General features: G+C 41.8%; 1 protein-coding gene across 1 annotated transcript in view; it reads left to right on the top strand.

Annotated features, from left to right (window-relative positions):
- LONP2 (lon peptidase 2, peroxisomal) overlaps positions 1-26,295 on the top strand; it is a 205,345-nt gene that overhangs the window by 141,866 nt on the left and 37,184 nt on the right. Inside the window, exon 12 of the mRNA XM_030204378.1 lies at positions 26,118-26,260. Coding sequence (XP_030060238.1) covers positions 26,118-26,260 — 143 coding nt within the window. The remainder of the gene's footprint in view (positions 1-26,117; positions 26,261-26,295) is intronic.

Below are 26,295 nucleotides of genomic sequence, written 5' to 3'. Positions count from 1 at the left end.
ACTCAGTGAATCAGTCAGACTCTAACCTCTACAAAATGGCCAAGAGCAAGGAGCTGTCTAAGGATGTCAGGGACAAGATCATACACCTGCACAAGGCTGGAATGGGCTACAAAACCATCAGTAAGACGCTGGGCGAGAAGGAGACAACTGTTGGTGCCATAGTAAGAAAATGGAAGAAGTACAAAATGACTGTCAATCGACAAAGATCTGGGGCTCCACGCAAAATCTCACCTCGTGGGGTATCCTTGATCATGAGGAAGGTTAGAAATCAGCCTACAACTACAAGGGGGGAACTTGTCAATGATCTCAAGGCAGCTGGGACCACTGTCACCACGAAAACCATTGGTAACACATTACGACATAACGGATTGCAATCCTGCAGTGCCCGCAAGGTCCCCCTGCTCCGGAAGGCACATGTGACGGCCCGTCTGAAGTTTGTCAGTCAACACCTGGATGATGCCGAGAGTGATTGGGAGAAGGTGCTGTGGTCAGATGAGACAAAAATTGAGCTCTTTGGCATGAACTCAACTCGCCGTGTTTGGAGGAAGAGAAATGCTGCCTATGACCCAAAGAACACCGTCCCCACTGTCAAGCATGGAGGTGGAAATGTTATGTTTTGGGGGTGTTTCTCTGCTAAGGGCACAGGACTACTTTACCGCATCAATGGGAGAATGGATGGGGCCATGTACCGTACAATTCTGAGTGACAACCTCCTTCCCTCCGCCAGGGCCTTAAAAATGGGTCGTGGCTGGGTCTTCCAGCACGACAATGACCCAAAACATACAGCCAAGGCAACAAAGGAGTGGCTCAGGAAGAAGCACATTAGGGTCATGGAGTGGCCTAGCCAGTCACCAGACCTTAATCCCATTGAAAACTTATGGAGGGAGCTGAAGCTGCGAGTTGCCAAGCGACAGCCCAGAACTCTTAATGATTTAGAGATGATCTGCAAAGAGGAGTGGACCAAAATTCCTCCTGACATGTGTGCAAACCTCATCATCAACTACAGAAGACGTCTGACCGCTGTGCTTGCCAACAAGGGTTTTGCCACCAAGTATTAGGTCTTGTTTGCCAGAGGGATCAAATACTTATTTCCCTCTGCAGAATGCAAATAAATTCATATACTTTCCACAATGTGATTTTCCGGATTTAATTTGTGATGTGCTATCTCTCACTGTTACCAATAACCTACCCTTCAATTATGGGCTGCTCATGTCTTTGTCAGTGGGCAAACTTACAAAATCAGCAAGGGATCAAATACTTATTTCCACCACTGTAGATTCTCTATCCCTGCTTCATTGCATTGGAGCTGATCTATATTGCATCACCTTGTTTTTGTCTTGGTGTAATTCTTAAGGTGACACTGTTGGTTGAAACGTTACAGCAGTACATATGCAGCTCCTAGAAATTATTCTAAATTGTTTTGAATATGGAAATATGAAGGGATAATATAAGTTATTAGTTGACCATCTGTTGAAGGCAATGTATGTATGTATATATGTGTGTGTGCATATATATATAAATTTTGGGTTTTTGTTTTTTGCAAATGTCTGTACACAATCATGTTTCAAGCTTTTTTGTTGATTTTAATGCATGCAAACACACCATGTAATCCTGCAGGCCACATTATTTAGTATCTGCCTTAATTGTCAGAGCTGTTGTGGCAGATAAACATTCTGGCAACATGGTTTCATGTGATTATCTGCTTCAGCTAACACTCATGAATTTATTATAGGATTATTGTGCTGTGCTAGCACTTGTAGAACGGCCTTGATTAAGCATTCCATACACTGGAATTTTTACTGAAGTCATACAGGAAGCACAAAGCCTATGATTACTGATTACTGTTACTGTCCTGATCCAAGTAAAGTTAATCAAAATACAAGTGTCTTTTTCAAATTATCACTTATAAATATCTTTATTATCAAAGTCACAATGAATAATCTCCCTAATAGAAGAAAAACGAATAAATAAATTCATGGTCAATTTAGTCATAGAAGCGATATAGAAGCTTAAATTCTTTTTCTGTAACTTTTTTTTTTTCCTGCAGATAGTCATTGAATTTGATACCCATGAAATCTCATTATTCATTTAAACCCGAGTTCCACTCTCCTCCTACAATATCATTTGGTACTGATATATTCTTAGGATTAGTATAGAAATTCTCAGCTCAGATCCTTGTAGTCCTCGACTGGTCTGACTTTTTTTTATATAAAGTATTTATATTTTACTCACTCCTTTTTCAGTAGTAGCTCAAGGTGAGTTATATTCAGGTACTCTGGATATTTCTCTGTCCCAGGAGGGCTCACAATCTAAGTTTGTACCTGAGGCAATGTAGTAGTGAGTATGCCTGAAAGAGATCTTCATATGTTAGATATAGTTTTATAAAGCTTATACACCAAGTATGTGTGTGAAAATGGTATGTTCATACATATATTGAGGTTTGTGTGTTTGGTACTGTTTATAAAGTGGTTGATTTGCACATGACTCCTGAGAGAATTCTGCACACAAAAATTTCAAAATTCTGTGCACACTTTTGGAAATTCTGCAAAGTTTTTTTTATTTTGTTGTACAGTACAGGACTATGGAGTCAGAAGCAGTTTTGAGTAGAGTCAGAGTCAGTCCCCAACTCCAGCTTCAAAATAAAAACATTATATGGTAAATTTATTATTTTATACTTATATTTTTTTGTTCAGGTTCTTTGTTCAGACTTCAAATAAATATATTTTGTGATCTATTAGTCATAATTGTGTACATAAGGAAATATCCAAAGAAGTTGGAGTCGGACAGTAGAAAGGAAGATTCAAAGTCAAAGGTTTGTTGTACTGACTCCACTGTCCTGGTGCAGAACCCAATCATAAAGTCTGACATTTTGTGCTCAATATGACCTTTTTGTACCATTTTCGGGAAAAAAAAAAAGGTCCAAAAGAAGAACGCACAAAAACAAGGCATTGGGATATATGGGGGGGGGGGGGGGGGGGGCAGCATTCTTAGTAGACTGGCCACAAAGACATCCCAGGAGAGCAGTGAGGCACTCTAGGGGGCACTGCAGTGGATTTCACATAAAGGTCCCAGGTACACAGCTACATTATCCATTTATAATGTATGTGCCCTCCAAAACCCACCAAAAACCTACTGTACCCAATTGTACATCATTACAATAGCCCTTATGGCTGCAGGTGTCATCTGTATGTGAGAACAGTAGGTTTTTGGTGGGTTTTAAACAGCTCACACTTTCCACCACAAGTATAACAGACTGGGATATGGGCCTAGGTTTTCTTCTTTACAGGTCACTGCATTGACCAGTAGGCTACTCCAGGGACCTGCTTGCTCCTCTAATAGGCCTGGCCATAACATCTGAAGCTGTCATAGAGGTTGGTATGTACTGTTTCATTCACATCTTTGGGGGGGGGGGGTGGAAGGGGGTCAGTGACCACTGAGGAAGTAAGGGAGGGGGGTGTCATACCTTAATCTCTTCATTGGTCGTTTGGGACATCTTTTTGTGACTTAGTTATGATTGAAACAGGCCTAGACCAAAACGTCTAACTTTTAGCCCTGGATATTTTTGCTTTGTTTCCATTATGGCAGAAAAACTGTCCAAGTTTTGGGGATGCCCAAATCCTGCCTCCGACATACTCCTTGTGATTTGAAAATACTGCATAGAAAACCGTCTTTAAAATGGGTTTTGAAAATAGCGCTTTGGACGTTTTGGTAAAAAAAAAAAAAAACATCCATCTACTTCTTTGTGCCACTTTTTGGATGTTTTTCTGTTTTTGAAAATGAGCCTTCTAATAAGCACGTTAGAACATTCAAATAACATAGATATGATGCTAATGCTTTTCTACAATACAGCTTACCATGTAACTGAGGAGCCGAGAGCAGATACATAGATGGGGACAAGATGAGTGGTACAGAGTCAGTTGGGATAAGTAGGTGGGTGGCTAAAGTCAACGTAAGTTTTTTGTACAGTTAAACAAGATAAGGAACTGTTCTAAGTTACGGTGTGTGTGGCAAGCTGGTCCAGGTGGAGAGTGGTGTATAGTCAGCCACCCTATGTATTAAAGGCTTGTTAGAAGAGGCGGGCTTTCACCTGCTTTGTGAAGTAGAGGTAGTCTTGAGTTATATGAAGCCCCTCTGGGAATAAATTCTAGAACGTGGGTCTACTCCTGAGAAGGCTCGCTGGTGGGTATCACATCGTACAGTTCCTTTTGATGAGGGTACAGATATTTAAGTTGTAGGCTGCCAATAGTAATCTGCTTATTCAGTTCACTTTTCCTACACCTGCCTTTGGTCTGCCTTTAGGATGTGGTGGATATATGGGGGGGGGGGGGAGAGAGTTGGGGCCGGGGAGTAGGGCAGCTCTTCTGGACCCTCTGTGGGCTGCTCCCAGTGCCAGGGAAAGCAAATGCCATTTTCCCTGTTTTTACCAGGTGACACTAAATACAGTGAAAGCCCACATCTGAAGCTTATTAACATAACTTTTTATGTGTCCTAGCTTCCAAGACAAGGCTCCCTCCCCCCCCCCCCCCCCCCCCCCCAAAAAAAAAATTCCAAAGGCCCACAGAAATCACGTCAGGGCATGCATTTTTAGCCCCAGACACAATCCATGCCAATTAATTATCTCCAGGTCTCAGCTGCTCTGCCCTCAGTTCTGCTGGGATCAGGTTTCAGAGGCATACCCCCTCCTCTTTCTTTCTGCTGCTTTCTAGTCTCTGTGAGCCAGATGCACTAAACCTAAGGAGCCAGCAATGCAGTTTTTAAACTAGTTCTAGCTGGTTTAGCAAGCAAATAGTAAAACGAGACATGCACAAAAGGGTTCTCCGAGCCATTTTCCTGTCACGGTAGCAGCTAATGAAAATGGAATGCAAAGCTATTATAATGAGCTAATTACTATTACAATGTGCATGCAAGGCGATGCACAGCCTTTTCGACCCCTTGCACAAAAGCAGTCCCAACATTTACCGTGGGAATTTTAACAGGAGGTCTGGAGCTGTCGGTTCGTCATTATCGCAAATAGAATGGGAGAAACAAGGCAGGGAAGATGGAGCACGAAACAAAAAAAAAAGTACACCAGCTTGCATGCAGCTTCTTTGCGTGTATGAAAGCTGTGTATAAAAGCCGTGCCATGATTATTTTTTTCAGATGACATTTTACTTTCAAGAAATGAGGGGGAGGGGCAGTAAATGTAAAGCATAAAAGTAATGGTGACTTACCAAAAATGCAAGGAAGACAAGAGTCAAACAGCCTCTGCTGGGAAACTGCATCCCCCATGCTAGAAGCACAACAGAGAGGGGCTAAACCAATTGGACAGCCTGGGATGTCCCACCCACTCACTACTGGAGGGGGACACCAGGAAGTTCGGATCCAATCAGCTCATAGCTGTAGAGTGATGTTATCAGGGAAGCCCTACTCTTATCCCTTATTTGTCCTGGCTGTCTGTCCTGATTTAGATTGTAAGCTCTTTCGAGCAGGGACTGTCTTTTTTCTTCATGTTTTTTATTTTTTATTTTTGTTACATTTGTACCCTGTGCTTTCCCGCTGGTGGCAGGCTCAATGCGGCTTACATATTGTATACAGGTACTTATTTGTACCTGGGGCAATGGAGGGTTAAGTAAGTTGCCTGTGCCTGAAGTGGGAATCAAACTCAGTTCCTCAGTTCCCCAGGACCAAAGTCCACCACCCTAACCACTAGGCCACTCCTCCACACAATTCAATTGTGAAGCGGTGCGTTGGGACAGCAGTCAGCCAATGAGAATCCATCTTCAGGTAGATGGGCGTTCCAGGATGTCAGCAGAAACAGCTGGGGGTTGAACCAAGCCCTGATTCTGATTTCTCAGAGCAGAGAGCATATTCTAGGCTTTTCCCACATTTTCCTAGCAGCGGGGAGCCCCAACATGGGTCTGTCCATCAAAAAAAAAACCCCAAAAACGCTTTTGTGCTTGCAAAAAAAAAAAAAGGGCTATTTCTACTGCTTTCATATACACAGCTTGTCTGCGTGTATGAGAGCTGTCTGTAACATACGCAGAGCAGCCACGCATAGCGATCTGTTCTGCACATGCTCAGCTCACCAACTGGCTTCCCCTATATCGCATGCAAATGAGCTGAGTCACAAAAGCAACAAGCAGATCATTTGCATGCGATTCTCTTTGTGAATTCCTCTGTGTTTCTAAATCAGTACATTTTTACCGATTTGGAAATGCAGACGGATTCTTAACGGGACCTTTGTGCATCTGGGCCTTTGTTTCTGTGACTGTTATCACTGTTATCAGTCTCCTCTCTTTCTCTCTGTCTGTCCCCAGTGCTAAAAACTCTGGCGTTGTTCCGAATAGCACCACAAAATTACCACCGGAACAGCACAGAACAAAGCCCTAGTGCTTAACGCCAATGAGATGCAAATATAGGCGTACTCATAGCATTGAGCATTAGGGAGTTCAGCAGGAGGATTTTTGCTTGGCACATGCACAGCATTGTTCAGCGGTAAACTCGGCTTCTGTGCACATGCGCCTGGTAAAATCCGAAAGTAAAGCACACATTGGGCGTCTGTTTTTTGCATCCTATATACAAGCGTTCTTAATTTTTAAATTTTTTGTTTGTTTGGACACATTTAGACGCAGGAAAAGATGCCAATGTGTGTGTTCGCATTGGGCATTTTAAATTCTTTTTAGCATGAAACACTTTAACTTTAGACGCAGGAAACAAACGCAAACGTGCTTTCGCTTGGGTCTGCTGTTCGGCAGATGTTGCAGAAAGATTTGTGAGAGAAGCATGAGAATCATGAGAAATCCTCTCTTCCAACACCCTAACACCTGCTCCGACCTGGCATTACTTTTTGTAGCAGTAATATAATTTTGTTTTGGGCGCTCTTTTCTGAGCATTGGGGAGGAATGCAAAATGGCTTCATTAACATGAGTTTGACTACATTAGCATGCTACTTACATTGTTCGTCTTCGCACTTTTCTTCCCACGCTCTGAACATTCTGCGCAGGTAAATACAGGCGCTAGTATGGTGCTAATGTCCTCTAGCGCCCGCATTTACTTTTGAGCATTGGGGCCTCTGTGCCTAAGGGGTCCTTTTACTAAGGTGTGCTGAAAAGTGGCCTGCGCTGGTGTAAACGCGTGTACTGGACGCACGCAGGTCCATTTTTCATCACACCTGCAAAAAAGGCCATGGGGGGGGGGGGATGAAAATGGATGTTCAACAAAATGAAAATTGGTCTTACTGCCACCCATTCACTTAGCAGTAAGGTCTCACACGTTAACTGGGCAGTAATCGTCAGCGCGCTTACAATTCCGATTACCGCCCGGTTAGTGCCAAACACCGGAAAATAAAATATATTTTCCAGCGTGCATAAAAAATGAAATTACTGCCCGGGCCACACGGTAGGTGGCATACGTAGGCACCTATGTGGCTTGGTAAAAGGGCCCCTTAGTCTCTGCTTCAGCTCCCAGATGAGTGAGAGAAAAGGCTCTCTGTGCGAGTGAGTGTACAACAGCAAAGTCGTCCAGCTATAGGCATATGACTTCGTAGCTCTACATAAATTGAGGTTGTTAAATTGGTGTTCGTATCAGACTGTGGGCTTGTGCAGGAGATTTAAAAATTCATCCTTAAAAACCAGGAGAATAAATAGATCCTTCCTGGAGATAAATGTATGATGGAATATAATATGTTTGATGTACAAATTTGAGCTACTGTGACTGAAAAATATAATAGGTATAGAAATTTTCAGGAAATCTGAAAACCTGTATGTCAACCAGGTTGCCATATTGTACAGTAGGTGGTAGTATCCTTGTGAATGAGTTAATGTTAGGTCACCTAATGGAAACTGTACATAATAATTCCTGTGAATTCAATAAAATGTATAATCACAAGTTGGATTGTACACACACACTGGTCTGTATTTTAACTTCCGAATGTTTGCCCTTGAAGCAAAAGAGAAAACATTGTGCTCTTTTTCTCTGAATGCTCAATGTGGCTTCAAATAATGAGGCAGCCATAGATTTAATAATATACTAGACGAGGTCAGGATTTAACTTAATGTTCTGGAGGTGATGAGGCAGTCTGGAGTTCTGCTGTGCTGCATGTTATAAAAATGGAAGGGTGGAGTTTACTGGTAGGGCTGTGACTGAAGACAGGAGGGCTTTTGTTTGTTTGTTTCCTGGCTGTTCTGAGGCAGATGGCTTGTATAGTTAATTCATGATTCATATAAAATGAATCTCATGGCCACCTGAACTGTTTATAGGCATAGGGTGATGGAGCATTAATGTGTGTGCTTGTTCCTGCTTCTCCTGGCACTGGGTTCAAAATGATACAAGCAACCCTAGCAGTAGTACCGCAAGACTACTGCTAGAGGTCATCAGTGCCATTTTGAACCTGCCACTGGAAGATACAGGAGCAAGTCGGAATCACTCCTGCCCCAAACCTACTAGATACCAGAATTTAAGAATGTAGGCCTGGAGGGCCTAAGGGAAGGTGGGGGAGGTGCTTGGCCTGTACTTAGAGAATGCGGTCTTTGGTAGACAGGATGTGGTGCGGGGATATCATTGGAGCAGTCATCCCACTGTGGGGAGAAGTACTGTGGGGGGTCTTCATGGTGGGGAGATGACTTTCATCTAATGGCACACTTACAAAGAGCAAAAATTGTCAAGGTATACCACTGGAATCTAACCCATACCCGCTTGTTCCTGCTAAGATCCATCCCCACCCAACCCTGCAAGTAATCTCCTCAATCCCCACCCGTACCTGTAACCTTCAGAAGTAGTTATTTCATTTCATTATGCTACTGAAATACATTAGAACACCAATATACCTGCTACTGGGAAACTAGAACAAGATGAATTGTTACAGATTCCTACATGGACCCCACATGCCAGCAGAATCCTTCACCTCAGTTGCAGAGGCAGAACAGGACTCTCACCTGATACAAAATAGGGAACCACAAAAAACATGCAAACAAAAACTGAAAGCAGAGATACCAGACTCTGCATGTCATGCAGCGCCAGAGAAATAGAAAGAAATGCATGTCCTCTTGTACAGTACAAATAGAGTTGGGGCTAGCCAGAGGAACGCGTTATAATTGCTGCCAGCAACTGCAAAGTTTGTAGAATTGCAATGGAGAGGAGAGAGACCAGAGGGGTGGGAGGAGGAAGATAGTGAGGTGGGGAGCAGCCGCGACACACCGGTTTTAAAAATGCTGCTCTATAATCATTGAAAATGCAGCCAACCCTGTGTGAAAACGTTTTCAGATTTGTTGAGAAAGCAGCACCTTGAGACTACTTTCTCAGATGCCAGATTATGCATTTTTTGAGAAGAAAGTGCAATTAATCTGTGCAAAGTTGGGGACAAGGCCAGATTTAGTAGATGGCACTGTGGTGCAGATGGGGGGGGGGGGGATGGAAAAAGTCTTAGACATTTTGGGATCCTTTTACAAAGGCGCGCTAGCGGTTTTAGCGTGTATTAAAAATAAGCTAGCACAAAACACTAGAAACACCCATATATTCCTATGGGCTTCTCTAGTGTTTAGCGCGCGTTAATCATTAGTGCTCACCAAAAATGCTACCACGCCTTTCTAAAAGGACCCCTTTACATCCTATTTCAGTAGAAGGGTTCAGAACTTTGTGCATAAGGTAAGATCTGCGAGGTGTTCTCTAGGGCCAGTCATTGCAGACATTGTTATACCCATTTGTTCTGACCTTTGCATACAGTAGTTTGGTGTGTATATCTACTCTTACAGTAACCAAATTTGTGAAGCCAACAGATCATAATGAATATGAATTGAGACATTTGATCACATGGCTGATTTCGTGGTGTATATAATACAGTGTTCATGTTCGCAGATTTGTGTAGGACAGATGTTCAGAAAGCTGATTACGAGACTAACAGAGAGCATTGGAGTGCTTTGTATAGAAATATCGAAGAAGCACGGATAGTAGAGCATTGTATTGCTCAGCAACACAGTTTTGAAGACTTGAAATATTTCGCAATTGATCGAGTCCTTAACAGCAGGGGCGTATCTGTGTGGGGCCTCAGGGGCCTGGGCCCCCGCAGATTTTGCCCTGGACCTCCCTACCTCCATCAACCCTCCCCCGCTGCCGTTGCTTACTTTTGCTGGCGGGGGGCCCCAACCCCCGCCAGCCGAGGTCCGCTTCCACCTGCCGCTGCCTTAAAAACTACTTCTTCAGCCGGCGGGGGATCCCAAACCCCCGCCAGCCGCCCCGAGGTGTTTAAAGTTCATCTTCGGCCTCCGTGGCCGTGCTGCTGTTGATAGGAGCTGTTGAATCCACTTCGGAGTCTGACGTCGTTGTATGTGCTGCGACGTCAGACTCCGAAGTGGATTCAACAGCTCCTATCAACAGCAGCATGGCCACGGAGGCCGAAGATGAACTTTAAACACCGCGGGGCGGCTGGCGGGGGTTTGGGGTCCCCCGCCGGCTGAAGAAGTAGTTTTTAAGTTAGCGGCAGGTGGAAGCGGACCTCGGCTGGCGGGGGTTGGGGCCCCCCGCCAGCAAAGGTAAGCAACGGCAGCGGGGGAGGGTTGGCGGCGGGAGGGGGTGGAGAGAGTCATTGGTGGTGGTGGGGGCTCTGACAATGGTGGGGGGGGGTCGGTGGCGGCGGGGGGGGGGGGGTAAAATGTGCCCCCTCCCTCTGGCTCTGGCCCCCCCTACCGCCGGAGTCCAGATACGCCCCTGCTTAACAGCATCAGAGGAGGAGACCATTGATTGCAATTACTACAAAGGGAGAAGCGGTGGATTTTTAAATTGAATACTTTACACCCAGAGATTTGAATTCATGTATTGAATGGAATCATTTCTTTTGAAATTACCCAGCCAATTGGATTGATATTTCTGGGTGAATGACATTTTTGAGAGCCAATAGTAGGCTATCCGTTTTTTGAGTGATGTGAATGGAGTTTAAACATCGGCCTTGGAACATTGAGCCACCATTTTGAAAAAGTGCTCAGTATGTTGAAATTGATCTGGAGAGCAGTAAATACGATGAAAATGTTTTTGTGGGAAGAGAGTGATGAAGAAATTATATATGGTGATTAATATTTTTATTTTTGCAGCTATTTGAAGAAGGTCTATTGCCCCCAATGTAGCAGTAAGGCTTTTTCCTTCTAGATTAAAAACAAATTCTCGAAATAATTTAAAAATATTGAAATAAGTATCACTGGTCTATAGAATGCGGAACACAATTTAAATAGTGCTTTTTTGTTATTGGTTAAATCTGATAAAACATCCATGTAATGAATAGAATAAATGATTTTGTAAGTAATACAGATGAGAGAGAGTTCAGTGTAGCATTCCTTTTTTTTTGTTTTGTTTGCTTTTGAGGGGATTTTTGCTTAGGATTTTGAATTACATGTAGGTTGAGATACCTTTTATTGGACCATTATATATAGTAGAGCACCATTTACTTGAAAAGCTAATAACTGGAAACTTTGTGATCATGATCTATTATTGAGCAAAATATTGTTTATCCAGAATTTGCATACCAGATGGACATCATAAGCCAGCTCCTCAACCTCATTCTCAGACATTTGCAGCCACGGCAGATGAGCAGGACTTTGGTCAGTATTTCTAGCAGTGGAGAGCTGACAGAATATGATCTAAAGAGCCTGAATTAAAATTTGTGCAGAATATGGCAGTGAACCTCATGACAGGCTCCAAACTGTTTGACCATGACCCTCCCTTACTGGGTGAAGAGCATTGGCTACCTATAAATCATAGAATTACGTTTAAAATTCTCTTTCTAGTGCATAAGGTACTCTATTATGGACAGCCTCCATATTTATCACACCCACTAATCCCATATGCTCCTTCCAGAACTCTTCACTTATTCCAACAAAATTACCTCATTGTCCCTTTCTTTCGTAATACCTGTCTTGACGCCATCCGGATAAGAATCTTCAGTGTGACTGGTCTGTCATTATAGAATCCTCTTCCCTCAGACCTGTGATTAGAGGGTCACTGCAGAAATTTAAAACAGGTTGAAAAACCTTTCTGTTTCAGGGTGCATTCACCTAATACTTTATGGAGTTTCCAGAGACCCCTTATGTCCCTTGCCATATGAGGAGATAGGTACAGAGGCAGAATCATTGTGTCTTGCTGTACTAATTTATTTTCTCTTTCTGTCTTTTAGTTATATTATGCACGCCACTCAGAAAGTTTTTCTTATGGGCAGTATAACAATTTAATAATCTTGAGTTTGAATTTATTGCAAACCTTTCTTGTACAGACACAACCATGGTAAATCAGTAATCCTGCTCCTCCCCTGTTCACAGCATTTCTGTCCGTGGTAGCAGTTGGAAAATCAGATCAGTCCAGGAGTTTGTATCATATGACCAGGACATTGTGCTCATATTTCATAGGTGACAGGCTGAAACCAGGCTCTGTTTTTGTCATCAAGTGCCTGGAAATTGCCAGGGCAATGAAAGTAATGCATTTTGGGGGGTAATATAATCTGAGGTTTTTTAAATATAAGAAACCAAAATATCAGCAAAATTCTGCCTTTAACAATTCAGTCTATAATGTATGTGTCTCAGTCTTCACACTTTTGAAATAAATTATTTAAGAATTAAAAAAAGAAAGAAAGAAACAAGGAGAAAAGGGCTTCAGTTCAATAGTGGCCATATACCTTCATGAATAAAACCAAGAGGTAAACAAGTATAATCATTGGCCAAGAAACACCAAGCCCCAACATATATTTAAAAAATAAATAATTGTCACCATGAATACACAAAAACCTTTGGGCTCTTTTACTAAGCTATGGTGAGCAATAATGCATGCTTACCATAGGTTAAAATGCACTACCACAGAGTGCATTCAGGCATTCCACTGTAGCTTTTGCATGTGTGTGTGGGGGAAGCTGAGTAGGCATGTTTTGCGGTAATTAGTGCATCTACATTGCTATGCATTAACAGATTAGCATGTGGTTAGTGCATGAGCCCTTACCGCCTACAGAATAGGTGTCATAAATGCTCACGCACTAATGGGAAAATTATCAATGACCATTATTTCTAAAATTGAAAAATCAGCCATTTCCCTGCAGCACTAAAAGTGGCCTTAGCGCACAGGAAAGACCTATGCTGGGGAAAGCGCAGACCACTTTTTAACACTACTTAGTAAAATGGCCCCATATTCATTTCATATGTTTGTTTATTAGCATTTGAAATACCGCGCCAACTGATGCACAGGTTGAAGCGATGTACAATGCAATAAAATAGAAAAAGAAAAGAATATCATTCAATAATAAAAAAAAAGACCACCTTCGAGATGACAAACACAGAACAAAGATAAAAATTTAAAAATACCTTGAGCATTATTGTCTTAGGACCCTGTTTACTAAGCCATGCTGTAGGCGTGCTAGCGTTTTTAGCACATGCTAAAAATTAGCACGTGTTAAAAACACACATCTTAGTAAACAGGGCCCCAAAAGTTAGGCAACTCTGGGGTGTACAGTCTCGGCATCATTGTTTAGTGTCCCCTTGACTTTAATCTGAAAGTTTTTAATAAGGACTTGCATTTGAAAAATGATTGTTTGGTGCATAAACAAGGAGGTAGACTGTTCCAAAGTTTGGGAGCCATAAAAAAAGAAAGTGGAATTTCTGGTGGATTCATAATGAGCATGTTTAGGCAGTGGCAAAACCAAACGGTATGTATCAGGTAGCCTAAGAGATCAAGTAGGGGTGTAAGGAACTGTCGTGGTATGCTTTGTGAACCAGACAAAAAAGTTTAAACCAAATGTGATATTGAATAGGAAGCCAGTGTATGTATCTCAGAAGCAGAGTCGTCAAATCATATTTGTGCGTACTACAGAGAGTCCGGGCAGCCCTGTTTTGTAATGTTTGTTAAAGATTGTGGTGATACGAGTCACGTGACGTCATGCACGCGAGCGGTCGCTAAAAGATCAGCTCCGTGCTCCTTCTAGATAACCCCGGTTTGAAATCCCGCAAACCGAAGCTAAACCATCTCAGCAAGGATCGAGATATCATCCTAACGATATACCTACTTTAGTTGGTGATCAAAAGGGGCGATGGCGGCCAAATCGATTCGACGGGACAAGGAAAAAAGCAAACTCGGAGAAGACAAGATGGCGGCCCCGGCAAGTCCGTCGAATATAACAGTTAGCTCCGCATGGACAGCGGAAATCGTGGGAGAAGTCACCACAGCACTGGAAGTCATTTTAGACAAGAAACTACAGGGGCTGGAAACCAAACTCGAGGGTCTCCAAACGCACATGACGCAACTAAGTCAGGAAGTGGCTAGCTTTCAACAGCGCACGGGGGCCCTCGAAGATCAGGTCACTGCGGTGGAACGCCAGTATTCCAAGCTCCTGAAAACGATCGAAACTCAAGCGGAAAAGATTGAAGATCTCGAAAATCGATCGAGAAGAAACAACCTTCGTTTTGTAGGCTTACCGGAGGAGTTGGGAGACAAAGAGCTACGAGGATTTTTGGAGACGTGGCTAACAAAAGAACTTAAATTACCTACAGATATGGGCCCACTGGTCATAGAACGGGCCCATCGGGTAGGCCCGGTGAGACAGAATAATAACAGACCAAGGGTGGTTATCTGCAGAGTATTAAATTTTCATCACAAAACTGTCATCATGCAGAAATTGCGAGCGGGAGCCAGCTTGAACTACAACAATTACAAAATCCTATGTTTTCAAGATTATTCTATGGCGGTTGCCGCCCAAAGAAAGAGCTTCTCACCAATGTGCTCCCAGCTGGTGCAGCATAAAATCAAGTTTGCTTTATTGTATCCTGCCAAATTAAAGATATTTTACCAGTCCAATACGCACATGTGCAACACGTTACAGGAAGCTCAAGAATATGTTAAAAGCATTCTAACAGCTAGAGACGAATGAATAGTGCGGAGGAAGTAACCAAAATGACATGAGAGATTGAAACTTGTATACCAAAGACACAGCAAACAGGGTGACAAAGTTCTGGCACCAATCATAAACACAAGTGGATTATAATTCTACCCAAGAACCTAGGATTACAATGAGAAGCTGGAAAAGGTTGAAAGCTGCGAAATTGATAATGACAATATCTGGCAGGAGATGCTGCGAAAGGACCTTCTTATATTGGAGGAGGAATCAGCCCTGATTTGCAGTGGGAAATTACAATCAACACCAGTGAAAGACCTAAATCACTCCTCTGAGATACCAGAATTGGCAGGGGTGACGGCACATACTGATAATGACTGGATGACAGATGGCTGGCTGTTGCTGAAGAGCGCATGGACATATGGAAACCGGACAATTACAGTCGGGAACAAAAAAACAGGAAAGAAGAACTGAGGAGACGACAAATAAAGGAGAACCCTCCTAATAACTATATATGGTGTCTCTGAGGCTGGTGAATGCGCAGCAAACTATAATATCCAGGTTTAAGAGTAAAATGTTTAAGTATACTAAAGTTCTGTTTGTTAGAAGAATATAATGATAAGACAATAAGGAGATTTCGGGCTAAAGTACTCTCATGCTGAATAGACATTATACTGTCATTAGGACAAAGCACAACTGTTTGGATTGGACACAGCTGACTAGGGTGCTGTAACCCTGGCGGGATGTGTCAAAAATGTGAATTGATGATGAAAATTCTGAGGTACAGTTATATGTTAAAAGTATATGATCTTGTTACGGGAATACTGATACTAGAGTATAAAAGATATTGCGGGAGATTGAAATGCATGAGAAGATAAAATGTACTACGGGGGGGACTAGAAGGAGGGGGTCAACACGTGACAAGTCCAATAGGGACTGGGAATATCAAAGGGGAGCAGGGAGGGGAAGAGGAAGGTAGACTTCAGGGAGGGGATAAGAATGGGAAGGGAAGGATAATGAATAGAACACAAGTAGATAGAGATAGTACTGGGAAAGAGGGGTGGGAGGGGAAGAGAGTAACCCATTATAAAGCCAAAATCCAAACACAACTAATAGAAAGAAAATGGCATCATAGAAGGGGTGGCTGGAGGCTGGGCCGGCGACTCCTAGAAGTAAAGTGTTATCAAAAGACAGTACAACGGATACAAAAAGGTAACAGATTAAGGTAGTATCTTGGAATGTAGGGGGCATACATTCCCCAATCAAAAGGTCAAAAATCTTGAGGCACCTTAAACGCATAGGGGCAGATATTGCGATGCTCCAAGAAACACATTTGTCCAAAACTGAACATGCCAAACTAGCCAAATGGTGGGTAGCCGATTGTGTGGCATCTGAGGCCTTGGGAAAGAAAGGAGGGGTGGCAATACTCATACGAAAGGGGTTAGCAACTAAAGTGCATAGGATAATTACAGACCCAGAAGGTAGATATGTTATGGGTATAATTACGATAAATGGAAAAAACATGCTTCTGGGAAGCATTTATGCTCCTAATGTACTGGACCAAAAATTCTATAAGAAAGTACTCAAACAGATCACACGGTTGGAATCGCTACCCACAATGTTGGGGGGCGATTTCAATATGACATGGGATCCAATACTAGATAGGTCACACCCCCCAACTAAAATAAGAAAAATAGATACCAGAGGACTACCAGATTTTTGTACAACGCTTGACTTAATTGACGTCTGGCGGACACTACACCCACTGGACAAGGAATACACACACCAATCCAGAGCACACGGAACATCATCTAGAATAGATTATTTACTAGCATCCCGCAACTTATTAACAGATATCATGGCGGCCCATATAGACCCTTGTGTAATTTCGGACCATTCGGTGATAGGAATGAAATGGAACGAAGGAGGGAAAGATGAGAGGATGCACAACTGGACGTTTCCCGCATACCTGATAAGAGAAGCAAAATTTAGGGAATATTTGCTCGCAAAATGGGCAGACTATAAACACTTTAATGAAGGCTCAGTGAACGAAACGACTAATTTTTGGGAAGCGGCAAAAGCAGTATTGAGGGGCGAAATTATAAGTTATGTTGCGCAATATAAAAGAGCAAGAGATAGAGAAATTGTGAGGCTTGAAAAACAATTACACCACTGGAATAGGCAATACGGCATGAATCCCGGTAACAAGATTAGGCAGGAAATATTGGCCCTACAAACAACTCTGAATTCACTCCTACACGAGAGAGAAATAAAGTCTCAGGCCTATTATAGATTCCAACTATATAGATATGGGAACAAAGGGGGCAAATATCTAGCTCGCCTCATAGCACCTAGGTATGCACCTAGGAACATAACAGCTATGAAAACCACGGAGGGGAAACTCATACACACCAATCATGAGATCAGGCTAGCTTTCCAAACATACTATCAGCAACTTTATAGGGCCTCAGACCAAGAGGGATTATCAGGGGAATTATATTTAGAGGGCCTACAAATTCCGAAGCTGCAAGGCAGTGACCAGAATCGCCTGAATGCTAGGATTAGCGATGAGGAGGTGGCCTGGGCCATTACTCAGAGCAAAACAGGCAAAGCCCCAGGCCCAGATGGATATAAAGCGGAATTTTATAAGCTGATGGGAGACTCGGTGATCCCTACCTTGGCTAGGGTATTTAATGAATGGATAGAAAAAGGTAAGATGCCTGAACACTTAAATTTGGCCCGAATAGTGGTGTTTCCTAAGCCTAAAAGAGATGAAAAACTAGTTACATCTTACAGACCTATCTCCCTACTCAATCAGGAAGCAAAGCTATTTGCCAAAATACTGGCAAACAGACTAGGCAGAGTACTACCTGAGCTCATACACCCAGCACAAGTGGGATTCGTACAAGGTAGATCAGTTACGAAAAACATGAGGCACATTCTGGCGGCCTTGGAAGGATTAGGTCTCTCCAAAGAACAAGCTTTAATGATAAGCTTTGATGCAGAAAAAGCATTTGATAGAGTGGAGTGGGCCTTTCTATACTCGGTACTAGAGAAATATGGATTCAATGGCAATTTTGTGCAGGCAGTCAGAGCATTGTATTATTTACCGAGAGCACAGGTACTGATAAACGGTAACGTCTCAGGAGAAATACAGATTGGTAGAGGAACAAGACAGGGGTGCCCTTTGTCACCCCTGTTATTTGCGCTCCAATTGGATCCTCTCATTAGGGATATATATGATTGTAAAGCGGTACATGGGGTGCAAATTAGGAAACAGGAGTTCAAACTGGCTGCATTTGCAGACGACTTGTTAATGATAATTACAAAACCGAAGAAGACACTTGACAATCTTTTAGAGAGTTTCCATGAATATGGAGACTATTCGGGTTTTAAATTGAACATGGACAAGTCGGAAGCCCTTGCGATTAATGCGGACATCCAAGGCTTATGGCTGGATGGATTCCCTCTGAAACAAACACATAACTTCTTTACATATTTGGGAATATTGCTACCGGCTAGACCGAGAGAGATATATCAATTAAATGTAGCAAAACTGCTAGAGCAGACAACCCAACAATTGGACTCCTGGTCAACTTTGACGCTGTCTTTGTCGGGGAGGATAAGTCTTATAAAAATGGTCATTTTGCCAAGATGGCTCTATGCACTACAGATTTTACCCATAGCATTGCTACAGAAAGATATAAAACACCTATATAGACTAGTGTTTAGGTTTTGCTGGGCCAGGAAAAGAGCTAGGATGCAGCAGAAATATATGTTGGGAGGATGGAAACAGGGGGGCTTGGGAATTCCCAACATTAAACTGTATAATATGGCCTGCCTCCTACGACATGTGAGGGATAGGATTTACCAAACTCAAGAACATACACCCCTTGAGATGGAAAACGCGCTTTTTAGTCCTTATCGTTATGTTACACTATTGCATTTGCGGAATACAGAGATTCCACACATACATAGAAATAATGTTCTACTCAAGCCAATAAGAGAAGCATGGAGATTTTTAGGGACATTACTAGGAGGGGACCCGAACACAACTGAACTTATCAATATTAAAGGAAATCCGGCCTTTGTACCAGGGATGGAAAATAAAACTTTTGACAGATGGGAACAACTAGGGGTAATAGCTTTGGCAGATGCTTTAGATACAACAGGCGAAATTAAATCACTGACACAGTTGATAGGCCAAACTGAACAGGACTGGGGGGACAAATATGCTTACTGCCAACTGAAACATTACATACAATCACTCAGTAAAGAAGTATTGAATAACAAATTGGGTAATAGGATTCAGACTTTTTTTGAAGAGATTTCTGAACAAGCCCCCTCCATATCACAAATACATCAGAAGGTGTGGAGTCTAGCCCCGGGGAAAGAATTGATTCAGATCCGGCAGAAATGGGAGAAAGATATGGGAAGGGCGTTGGACTCTTGGGATATGATGAAGCAGATCAAAGATATTCCACACATAATAGGAGGAGCTGATTATAGAGAATGTGCGTATAGAATAATGCACAGAGCATACTTTACCCAAGTCCAACTGTTTAAATCGGGGGGAATTGAAACTGCTATGTGTTTGAAATGTAATAATTCTGAGAACTCATTGTATCATGCACTGTGGGAATGTATACCAATACAACGTTATTGGAGGCAAATAGTTAATTATCTTACAGGAGTGGTGGGTAGTAGAAGAGACATGAACCCATTACAGCTAGTGTTAGATATGAAGGAGCCACATAGGGGATTGAATACTGATAAAACCCTGTTGTGTCGAAAACTCTATCTGGTAGCAAGAAAATGTATCATGCAACATTGGACTGTAGCCAACCCACCGACGTTCTGGCATTGGCGCAATAAGGTGCATCAACTGTTGGTTTGGGAGGCAAAGGAGGCCAAAGGACATTGTAAAAGGAAAATTCGATTCTTTAAAATATGGGGATGCTACTTGGATAAGATGACACAGAAAGGACGAAGTCTTATTGTTAATACTTTATAAATATATACTATAAGCTGGCAATGGAGGGTTTTGGCATATTGAAGTTACTGGGAGGGCTGACGGGAGGGGGGAGGGAGATGAAGACGTGGTGGAACTCAACTGCTTGTAATCAGTGAAAGTAAATGTTTGTTAACATGCAGTTATATTTAAAAATAAAAATTGTTGAAACATAAAGATTGTGGTGATATCCAAAGTGGTCACTTTACATTGTAGATAAGTGTAGGCAGTGGTGTGCTGGAGCCGGCTCTCACCGGTTCTGCAGAGCCAGTTGTTAATTTTTGAACAATTTAGAGAGCCGGTTGTTCTTCTCTCAGCTGCGACTTGAATGGGGGTTTTTTTTCCACAAATTGCAGCAGGAAGCTGGAGGCACGCATGCCCAAACACACCAGCTGTCACCTGATATTGGTCCATGCGTGGTGTGTGGCAACCCTGTCTCCTCGTGCTGCACTGCAGGCAAGAGGTTCGTGTGCATCGCCCGTCCGAGTTCCTGATTCTCTCTCCCCTGCTGCTGCCCTTCCCACTGCCCCATGCATTGAACTTTGTTTCTTCCCTCCGTATCTGCTCCCTCTCCCTGCCTCCCTCCTTCAACCTCTCCCCCCCATCCCCCGCCGCAGTTCGACCGGATCGTTACTTACTTGCAGGCAGGCAAAGGACACTGTCCGGACCAAGGAGGCAGCCGATCTACTCCAGGGTAAGAAAGGAAACCAATTTGTTTAATCTTTGTTTTCACTCCCCCCCCACAGCTGTCCTCTAGTGAACCAAACAAAGCAATCAAACCTAGATCTGCTGCATCCACATTCTCGTTGTATTTTTTTAAATTCTTGGTCCATCTGTAACAAGTCTAAAGCTGTTTCAATTGGATAGGCAGTGCCTTAAAAGGTGGAGGACAAAAGTTTTTGTTTCGTTTTTTTTTTTTTACTTATTGGACAGATTTTTTATTTATTTGAAAGCTTTCCATATAATATAAATATCATGAAATAACAATTGAATATCACTAAAACATCTTTAAAAATTATTATAGCTGGTAGAAATAGCAATCTTAAACTTTGTATTTTGTGCTCATTTTTCTACACTAAAAAAAAAATAATAATAAATACACTGTCTGTATACAATACAGAAGGCCAAATTTCAGTGAGGATATCCTGTTTCCTGATGGGTTCATCTTAACTGTTGTTGTAATCTACCTTGGGAAGCCTTGTGTTATAAAGATGATGATGGAATATATTGAAATTAAATGGAAGTAGAATTAAACTCTCCTTTCATTGGGGCACATGGAATCAGATCTTAATCTGTTTTGTAGAAGTTTACCTTTTAGATACACAAATGGATTATTCTGTTTTGAACATGTTTCAGGGGCAAGTGGTTTTATTAGTCAAAATAAAAATATTTTGTTTCTTGCAGATTTCTTTTGTTTAAACATAAATGGGCCATAAGCCCCTGTAGCAGCCCATTGGTTTTCTTATATTTTGTTCTTGTGATGACTTATACTGTGTCAAAACTGAAAACTCTTGTCTCTATCTGGTCGATAATAAAAGGAGCTCATTGTGAACACTATCCACCCTAAAAGGTTGTTTTGTGGCTGTACATGAAGAATTATGATATTGGCTAAATACGTGTATGTGTGTGTCCCTAGTCCTGCATCCTAAGTTTATATAATCCTTTCAAGAAATCCAGTTAATCTTTTAACTTATTAGTGGAGCATAACCGCAGAGTCATCATATGGTCGCATCTTCAATATCGTAATACTAGTGCCCATCTAAGGAACAGCCAGGTTATTTTGAGTTAGTCTTCACTTGCTTTCCTTGTGCCATCACTATCCAGCAGGTAGGCAGTGTCTTAAAAGATGGAGGATAAAGGATTTTTTTTTACATTAAAAGAAGGTAAATTTGGATGTAAAGATTGTTTGAAAGCACGCTCCCTCCCCGGGTATAGCCAGCTCTGCAAATGTGGGTTTTTTTTTGGCGGGGGCGCAGAGGTGGACGGGGGGGGGGGGGGCATAGAGGTGGGGGGGGGGCGCAGAGGTGGACCAGGGAGAGAGCCTGTTGTTAAAAATTTACCAGCACACCACTGAGTGTAGGAGTCAGTACTGAGATTCCAGTGTGTATTCTGAAGCAAGCAGTAACTACAAAGCGCCAAACGGCATTAAGAGCAAAACACAGGTGTTCATAAGGGCTAATCACAGAGGACCAGGGAAATGCGGGAATCTGATTCATATACACAGCTTAATATATATACAAACATATAGGAGAAGGTTCTATATGTTGCGCCTAAAAAATCGGTGCAGAAATCAGTGCTGACTTTGCATATTCTATAATCGGCACCTAGATTTAGGCGCCGATTATAGAATATGCTTAGTTGATATTTCAGTGCAGATATCTGCGCTCATCCATTTGGAATGCCTATGAAATACCTATAGCCACACCCCTTTTTGCCTCCCCATTTTAGAAATTTGGTGCACATTGTTATAGAATACGTTTAGCGAGTTATGCGCCTAAATTCTAATGTGCCAGTTAGTGGTCCTTATTGCTTGTTAACTGCTATCAGCGTTGATTGGCTTGTTAAGCCAATTAAGTTATGCTCAGTGTTATAGAATCCATTCCCATTGCAGCATCTAAATCTAAGCGCACTATATAGAATCCGGGGGACAGTCTGTCACACACAGACAAGCTAGGGGTGTTGTACCCTATACAATACAGCACAACAACACCCATAGCTTGAAAATTTTGATATGTTTTTGCTACTTCACATTCTGGTCTTAAGTCGACATGACTGTGGCAATGCATTCTTCAATGGGATTGCTAAAAAAAGCTTTTGTATTGATTACAATTCAAATTACATCTATAAAAGCTGTGTAATGTGCATCAGTATGATCTTATCATGCTATTACTTATAGGTTATCATTAGTTGCCAATTAGTACTCAGATACAATTTTTCAATTGACAGCACAAACGGACTCTCTATACTACCTCTCAGAATATAAAAGATGCAGAAGCATACTGGAGGAAATAGCACCCTTACGAACAAGAACCTCACGTAGGCATAACTCGATACCATGGTTCAACGAAGAACTGAAAAAAATAAAAACACAATCCAGGAAACTCGAACGAGCTTGGAAAAAAAATAAAAGACGAACACACACTCAATGCATGAAAACAAATACAAAGAAAATACAAATACGCAATAAGACAGACCAAAAAGGTCATACTATAAAGCTAAAATAGGGCCAGATTACAAAGACACGAAGAAATTATACCAGTGTATGTATTTCAGAAGCAGAGTCGTCAAATCATATCTGTGCATACTACAGAGAATCCGGGCAGCCCTGTTTTGTAATGTTTGTTAAAGATTGTGGTGATATCCAAAGTGGTCACTTTACATTGTAAGTGTAGGAGTCAGTACTGAGATTCCAGTGTGTATTCTGAAGCAAGCAGTAACTACAAAACGCCAAACGGCATTAAGAGCAAAACACCGCTTCATAGCAGTCCTTACATCCCACTTAAACTACATACTTCAACAAGGTCTCTCCCCGAAGGAAAATGGCAACATCTTACTCACCCCAATACCAAAAAATCCTAAGAACAAAATAAAAGGAAATCACTAACGACCGCCCAGTAGCATCAATCCCACTGGTGGTCAAACTGATTGAAAGCATGGAAACCAAACAACTTACTGATTATATAAACAAATTCACAATATTACATGAATCACAAGCAGGATTTCGCCCCCTCCATAGCACTGAAACAGTACTAATTACCCTCCTAGCCAAATTCAAGCAGGAAATAGCAACAGGCAAAAGCATACTTCTCCAATTCGACATGTCCAGTGCGTTCGACATGGTAAACCATAAAATACTACGAAGACTCCTAGATTACTTCGGGATTGGCGGACACATACTTAGTTGGATCAAGGGTTTCCTAACCACTAGAACATATCAAGTGAAATCAAGCTCAAGCATATCACCACCATGGAAAGCAGAATGCGGAGTACCTCAAGGATCACCACTATCACCGAACCTTTTCAACCTAATGATGACCTCACTTGCCAAATCCTTATCCAACCAAAGCCTTAACCCTTTCATCTATGCAGACGATGTCACAATATACATTCCTTACAAATGTGATCTGACAGAAATCACCAACGAAATCAAGCTCAGCTTAAATATCATAGACTCATGGGCAAACGCAGGCTGAAGTGCAAAAGCACCAACATACCAGGGCCTTAGACGCAAGGCAAAGGCTGAGAGTATCAAATGGGCTAATAAGCCCAGCAGCACCTGAGACTCAGCTGCAGCAATTACCAGGACACTAAGGGTGCTGTGCAGGTTCAAACAGAACAAGCAGGTCTGGAAGATCCGGACTGGACTGGGCTGAAATCTGGAACAGGTGACAGCACACAGACAATCTAATGCAGCCTGCACACAAAGACAGAGACAGAACTAACTCACAAAGAACAGCCAGAAGCCAGCTCAGAAGCTGACCACAGGAAATAAGGTGAGGCTGAGAGGGGTCACGGCCACAGACGTGACACAAGTGCACTAAAAAATGATTCTGTGCTTGCTCAAAACACGCATCTACACTACCACAGGCCATTTTTCAGCGCACCTTAGTAAAAGGACCCTCTAATATATATATATATATATACCCACCCTAGTCTTTATTCAGGGTGACAAATAGCTGAATAATATGAACAGTCTGAATTTCTGTACCATCCAGTATCTCAACAGAACTTGAGTGAAACAGAAATGCTATTTTTTTTGCATGGCTAATTCTTACGTTGTGGCCATGTCTTGAAATGCAGATTAATTTCTACATTTATTGAATGTTCTTCGTCACACATCTGTTGCATTTGTAACCTGGGGGTAAACCTTGATTCATTTCAGAATGAACCATAGTTAAATATTTCAAGTGCATGGAGTCCCCCGTCCCCGTCCCCCCCACTTTACTCAGTACCAGTTTTCAGACCTTGCATTCATGTAATATAGCACACAAAAGCATTGCTTATGTTCAGAGTATATTGCAGTACATAATTAGATTGACTTGCCCTTTTCAACATTACACCCCACCGAGATGGTATAAGTTGGTAAGAACAATTTTATTCTAAAGAAACATGCTGTTCATTATACGCCTAGATTGCACAGGAGGGTAATTACATCGGTTTTCCTGCTAATGATCTTTCTCTGGCTTCATTGTTGTACCTGCTGTGGTAATGCCTTGGTTAAAAGCTTGTTATGAAAAAAAAAAACCTGCACAGCACAAGTTATATTGGTATTTTGTTGACAAATGATTACAGCATTTCAAATACATTTTTTTTGGAGGAACAAGTCCACTTTTTGATTAGAAATAGACTTTTTATGAATTGTCCTGCAAAATAAAATGTTGCTAGTTTGAAACATTGTAAAAGATCACTCATGCATGCCCATCTAATTTCCACATACCTGAAAGTGTCATGCAGAATACAGCACGTGTTGAAAACTGATCCCTGAATAAGCTGACATTAGTTTTGAATATTAGCTACACATCCCTGGCCTTTAGGTAATCATCTGGCATCATTAATGTACAACTTGTTGTAAATTAGATGGAAATTTTGTAATACGTTGCTTTTTCTCTTTCATCTGCTTTCACTTTACAGCATGCATTATCTTACTGAAAGAGAGAAAGTGTAGTATAAACTATGAATAAAATAATATGACTCTAACTAGAAATTCACTTCATGAAATGGAAGAATGTTTTCGGTTATCTTAGTACGAGTTGAACACCAGTCATACTTCATCTGTATCTCTGGATAAAGTTATTTATTCATCTGAATTTGCTAAAATTCTTACAAAACAGTCAGTACCTAAATTCTTGGACAGTTTGCTAGTTCCAGATATCAAGGCATTAGGATAAGCCTGCGAATAGCACACTCAGAGCCTTGTTTCCTTCCATATCCTTGAAGATTATACAGGAAGGTACTGTGGCTGGATGGAATGTAAAGACGCCTAAGAATAGTTTAGCTTGCTTATTGCATTTGGTCATGATTAGCGAAACTAACTCTGAAATGAGGAAAGAGTACATCTTCCTTCTTGAACAATGGGAAAAAAAATCCATGGAGTTGAGGTTCCTGAAATTCTTAACTAGTTTTGTCAGTCATTATCTCTTATTTGACAGAATATCCTTCAAAATCATTACAGGTGTACAGTTCAGTCTTCATTGTTATAAAGAATTTACATGGAATTGTGACTTCATTAGAAATTCTTCTTGTTTGAAAATCCTGACTAGGCTTTTCTTTTTTTAGAATCCAAGGAGCATATCTCAGAAGACACAAAAGCGGAATCCATCCATAAAGCAGCTGACCTGGCCTTGCCTCCTGAAATGCCTATCCTAATTGATCACCATGCATTGAAAGACATCCTTGGACCACCAATGTATGAGGTGGAGGTAAGCCCTTCCTTTCCTGTGCTGGAGGGACATTG

Source organism: Microcaecilia unicolor, chromosome 5, assembly GCF_901765095.1.
Source record: "Microcaecilia unicolor chromosome 5, aMicUni1.1, whole genome shotgun sequence".
Classification (NCBI taxonomy): domain Eukaryota; kingdom Metazoa; phylum Chordata; class Amphibia; order Gymnophiona; family Siphonopidae; genus Microcaecilia; species Microcaecilia unicolor.
The sequence above is the reverse complement of the archived record's forward strand: the minus strand, read 5'-3'. Positions and strand labels throughout refer to the sequence as shown.